At 39.5% G+C, this 5,054-nt stretch overlaps 1 protein-coding gene across 1 annotated transcript; it reads right to left on the bottom strand.

Moving 5' to 3' along the window:
• Window positions 1-859: 859 nt before the first annotated feature.
• On the bottom strand, window positions 860-4,527 carry asf1bb (anti-silencing function 1Bb histone chaperone). Its single transcript, XM_056739329.1, has 4 exons — window positions 3,423-4,527; window positions 2,734-2,849; window positions 1,896-2,072; window positions 860-1,816 (listed from the first exon to the last, which is right to left on the bottom strand). The coding sequence occupies exons 1-4, from the start codon at window positions 3,529-3,531 to the stop codon at window positions 1,625-1,627; spliced, it is 594 nt and encodes a 197-aa protein (XP_056595307.1). The 5' UTR covers window positions 3,532-4,527; the 3' UTR covers window positions 860-1,624.
• Between the last annotated feature and the right edge of the window lie 527 nt (window positions 4,528-5,054).

The following is a 5,054-nucleotide window of genomic DNA, read 5'->3' as shown; positions in this document are numbered from 1 at the left end:
TCCGCCTCCTGACAGAGCCCGCCCACCGCCTCACCCCATTGGTTGGACGGAGAAAGGCGGACAGATGTGCGGAATGATTGACAGTAACGAAGACGCTAAAAGGCAATTATTGTTACTTGAAAATGAAGTAATGCGACGTGGGGTTTTTTGGCCAAATATACAAATTACGTCAATTAACAGATTAAAGTTGCTTTTAAATGCCTTTTACAACAAAATGTTCAATCGTTTCTGGGGATGTTAAAGAAAGTTAATTTGTTAATTTGAAAAGAAAGTCATTGTAAAATTTTATTTTACAATTTATTGTAAACGACATGTTTTTTGTGCACAAAGCATTTAGTGAAGTTTACAGTATTTTATTTTCATTTTTTTTTGTGTGCATCAGCTACACAAAAGTGTATATATTTTATAAAGTGTACGTTTTTGATAAAGTGGTTTTTGAGAAGGTTTCCACAACTTAACGTTTGACTATTTTAGTAAAACTTATGGAGCACAGTAATCTTTTTTACAAAAAAATTCACCAAACTTGTGATTTTATACAGCGAGTTTAATGAACTGAATGAAAGTCATCCACATTTTGACGTTTATCACCTGGTTCTGGACCAGTGTGGACAGTCACCGTGGGAATATTTCCACAGATATAGATGAGAGGACACAGAATATAGGGGTGGAAAATGAAAATATGGGATGAGAGCACGGGTGAGGGATGGATGAAAGGACGAGTAGTTGTGTGATGTGACGTGGGGATCAAAGGTGGTGCAACCTAAAGTGCCATCTCTTAAAGCTGTTGCTTAGCAACATCATAAAAGACACACACAGGGTATGTGTGTGTTTAACATCTGTAGGATGTACCAAAGAAAGCTTTACAAAGAACAAAAGTTAACATTTATTAAATCTAAGACTTTTTAACAAAATCACATCAAACACGTTGTGAATCAACATAAACCAACAGGTAAAAAAAAACAGTTTTCCAAGTAATGTCACATATCACAATGATCCCTGCTGTGTCCTACTTGGACTAAAGTACAGCTGGAATTGTGATGAGTCCCAGATATCACTCCGAACATCCAAAGTGTCTGACTCTTAAGTTGTATGGGTGAATTTCACGAAAGCACACGGTTCAAATCTAATTCTAAAATAATAATAAAAGTAAGAGATATCATTTCACCACAAGAAAATGTCACCTATATTAAGAAGTACTAAGGTATTTTAACACTTAATTTAATACGACAGGTAAGTACATTTTTTGTTAAATTCTATCTTAAGTGTTCCTTTATTTCTCATTCTTAGGTTAATTCCGTATTTCTCTTGGATTTGGGATAAAAAAAGATAGACCTAGACTTGTTCTTGACAATTTTCATGAGATCCAGCTCTCCTACAAGACAATAGCGTTGGAAGAACATTCCATGTGTGCTAGTTCTGGATGTGCAGCCCCCTGGTGCCCAGGACAGGGAGTGCAAGAGGATGCCTGTGAAGTTCCACCACACTTTCAGATGTGTTGTCAGGACAGTAAGTGCCAATAAAGATTGAGGTAAGTCTGAGTGTCCGGTTACACCTGCACCAAAAGCTGAATTGGTAAATATTTAGCACATTTAGATGTAGTTTATGTGTATAATCAAAATCTGTTCTATAAGAAGTCCATGGAATTGTCAGGCATGAGTCCGAGGGGCGGGGCTTTCCCAGGCAAGGAAGTGGGTGGGAGCATGCTGTTGGGGGTGGGATCTACATTCTCAGAATCTTCCATCTTGTCCATCGTTGCTTCCCAATTAATGTGGAATCGGGTCACGCGAGGGTTAGATGCCAAGATGTTCCTCTGAAGCTGTGATTAAAATAACCATGATTAAAAATGACCTGCACTTTTTAATGTCAGCTCTACCTCAGATATGTATTTGTCTCACCTGTGTATAGTCCGGTTTGACTGGAGGGTTTTCTCGCAAGTCGGGGTCTGTATACTCATTGTTTACATAGTAGCCGATGCGAATAAATTCTTGCCCCCGATAGGTGCATGTGATCAGAACGACGGTCACGCCAACTGCATCGCTCTCAGGGATCAGTCCTGTATTTGGAGCATCCGCCTGTCAATACAGTAAAGAGAGAAAACTGATTTAAACATTGTAGCTTGGTTGATCATATATTCTTGCCTGCTGTATTTTCTGACGTGCCTGTCTAAATTATTTTAGGTACACTTGCTTGATCCTAGTTTGAGTTAAGAACATAAATGTTATTTCTGTGTTCATCTCCAGATGGCAGCATTCTGCCATTTATACAATTAAAAAAGGAAGTGCTCATCAGAAATCTTTGGAATTATTTTGGCCACTATTTGATCATCTGAGACGTTAAAATCTGTAGTCTATCATCACTAGTTGGACACGTTCCACAACAGATAGTTGAGGATCAATCCAATCAAAGTTAAATTTTAGTTTTCAAAATTTTGAGATGCAGTCCTACAAGGGTGTTTTTTCATATGACAACCTATATTTGCCAAGCTTTTTTTTTGCATATGTGCATTTTTAAAAACAATATAAAAAGCCTTCACTGTCATATAGTCTGTCATTAATGATAGATTAGATCCCACGGTTTGACATGGCGTTTAGCAGTCATCACAGTCTGTGACAAGCAACAATTGTAAAAATACTATTTATAATCGCGCTGTGTGCACACATCTTTAAAGATGAGTTTTGACTGTAGGACGTGGATCCAACAGCAGTGCATCCAGAAAGGGGTGGACAAGCATACCTGAAAAACAAACATATGTCTGCCTGCAGGAACCGGGCCGACCAGAACCGAGTCCAGAACCTGGTCGTACTCCTCACTCTCTGCAGAGCCAACATAGATGATCTTCCATTCGAGATCTAAAACAAATACAGAGTGACTGTTACTTATAACACTTTATACACAAAGATATAACACAACATCAGAAATAAGATAATTTCACTTTAATAAATGATTTGCCTTTAACTGTATGCACATTCATAACATGACTCGTGATTAATAAAAACAATGTACTGAATCACACATTGAATATTCTTAAAGCAAGAGATTTATTTCATACGCGTACCCCATTACAATTATTTTCGCTTTTTCTACACAATGAGCTCTACAACACTTCCCGCATACGATGTCACAAAACGCGACCAATCAGGAACGCCATATACGCAACGGTCCCGCCTCGCATCAACTGTTCGACCAATGAGAAAAAGAAGCGCGTGCACGCAACGTCAGCGAACTCCCCGCCGGCGCCAAAATGGCAAGAAGAAACAACAGATATACACATGATTGATGTGACATCACGCAATAATTGTTTTAAAAATAATGCGTAATAAAGTTTTCTTGAATCGTAACTTAAGCCTTTCCACGTCACCCGATCATCGCAGGTTCTGTGTGCACTAAGGTTCATTTACAAGCTCTCTCTCTCTCTCTCTCACCTTCAGGTAGGTCCTCCATACACTCAAACGTGATCTCGAACTGAAACGGGTTTCCAAAAGGACTCGGGTTATCCAAAACCGCCACGTTTAGCACCTGCACTTTGGCCATGATTCCTCACAGGGTTATCGGCCTCGTGTTTACGCGAAGTTATCGAGACTCCAGGCAGAAACTCGCTGAAATACTCGTGAATGTAAAGTAGATCCTGTGAGGGTGTGGAAGCAGAGCCAGGATCAGGTAATGCTCCTCCGGTTTAGAGATTGTTTGTCTTCAGGGGCTTAATTCACACTTTTACACTGATGGCAGTACATCCGTTGTCGAATCATTTTGTATTGAACGAACTGTTAAAGTTAACAGTCAACGTACAAGCCGTGCTCTCGGAAAAATCTTCTGTGGTGCTTCTCTTGGATTCCCTTGACCGAAACCTCTTAAAGAGCAAAACAGAGCGACAGCAGCAAGTGCTCTTGAGCTAATGCGTCTCTTCTTCTCATCTTAGTCTCGCGTGGAGAATCGCTCTCTGCTGCTCTCTGTCGGACTGGAGGATGTGTGAGTTTAAACTTGTAGATCACTCGCAGGCCTGGTTTCAAAGACACGGCTTGGTTTAAGCCACGATCATAACTTATTTGGATTCAGATATTTATGAAAACGCCTTAAGAATGCATTACTGGTGAGCATCTTGAGGGAAAACAGTGCTACGGATGTATTTCAAGATATTTCTGGGCAAGTTATATTCAGTTGAAACAAGAACCGGGCCATAATGTTTCATTTTACTCATTGCTTTTTTGTCCCTGATTTCACGTCCTTAACCCTCTCCAGATTCAGTCTTACTTTACCATGAGTGACAAAAATATGATCAGTTTTATGAATCATGATTTTTTTCTATATATCATTTAAGTAGCATTCAGTTATATGCAGCGCTCGAATTGAACCAAGTCTTATGGGGGTCCTCCTCATAAGACTTTTTTTGGTGGGGGTTAGTCTCGCAATATACACTTGATACAAAAAACACAATATATTTGATTATAATATGCATAACTATATGCTATTATGAGTAAAACAGGCTCTTAGAACAGGATTTCTTTCACTGTCCTGCGCTTAGTGGTCTTACATATACTGAGCAGTGGTGACTGTATTAATGGCAACAGGATGTGGTTTTATTAGTTTTTTTATAAGTCTGTATCGCTGTTTCAGAACAAGGATCCTATTCCTTTTATCGGGCAATTCTCCTGGAAAAGCACGGCAAGGCGGAAAAAATTGCCAGTTATCACGCCAACCAACAAGCGAGACTGAATACCATCGAGATAGTCTGCGCTGCGTCAAGATTAATTGCGATACTGAAGTTTAGGTGTGTCTGTTTGTACACAACATTTCTATGATGAATGTTCTATAAACGGTGGATATAACGCAGGATTTGCAGATCGTTTGAAACTGATACGAGGAGCGGTTCCAGCGCCTAAAGATGCCGGACATGAACCGCATGGGGTAAGTGAAACTAAGTCATATCTGTGTTTTGTTTGCAATTGCCGTGTACGTGCATAATGTAAACAACACACAAACATATAGTGAATCAATGGTTATGGAGGTATAGTGTGATGAGGTTTTGTGTGCTCGCGGTTTGCATAGTTTTTCTAAAC

The sequence above is a fragment of the Triplophysa dalaica genome, chromosome 2 (genome assembly GCF_015846415.1).
Source record: "Triplophysa dalaica isolate WHDGS20190420 chromosome 2, ASM1584641v1, whole genome shotgun sequence".
Lineage (NCBI taxonomy): Eukaryota > Metazoa > Chordata > Actinopteri > Cypriniformes > Nemacheilidae > Triplophysa > Triplophysa dalaica.
Note: the sequence above shows the minus strand (reverse complement) of the source record. Positions and strands in the feature narration are given on the sequence as shown.

What these genes read in the sequence shown, in the direction of transcription:
- asf1bb (XM_056739329.1), bottom strand. Translation starts at nt 3,531, where the DNA reads ATGGCCAAAGTGCAGGTGCTAAACGTGGCGGTTTTGGATAACCCGAGT. An exon ending in TATGGAGGACCTACCTGAAG is followed by an intron (nt 2,850 to 3,422) that starts GTGAGAGAGAGA and finishes TATTTGTTTTAG; the next exon opens with ATCTCGAATGGAAGATCATC. An exon ending in GACATATGTTTGTTTTTCAG is followed by an intron (nt 2,073 to 2,733) that starts GTATGCTTGTCC and finishes CTGTATTGACAG; the next exon opens with GCGGATGCTCCAAATACAGG.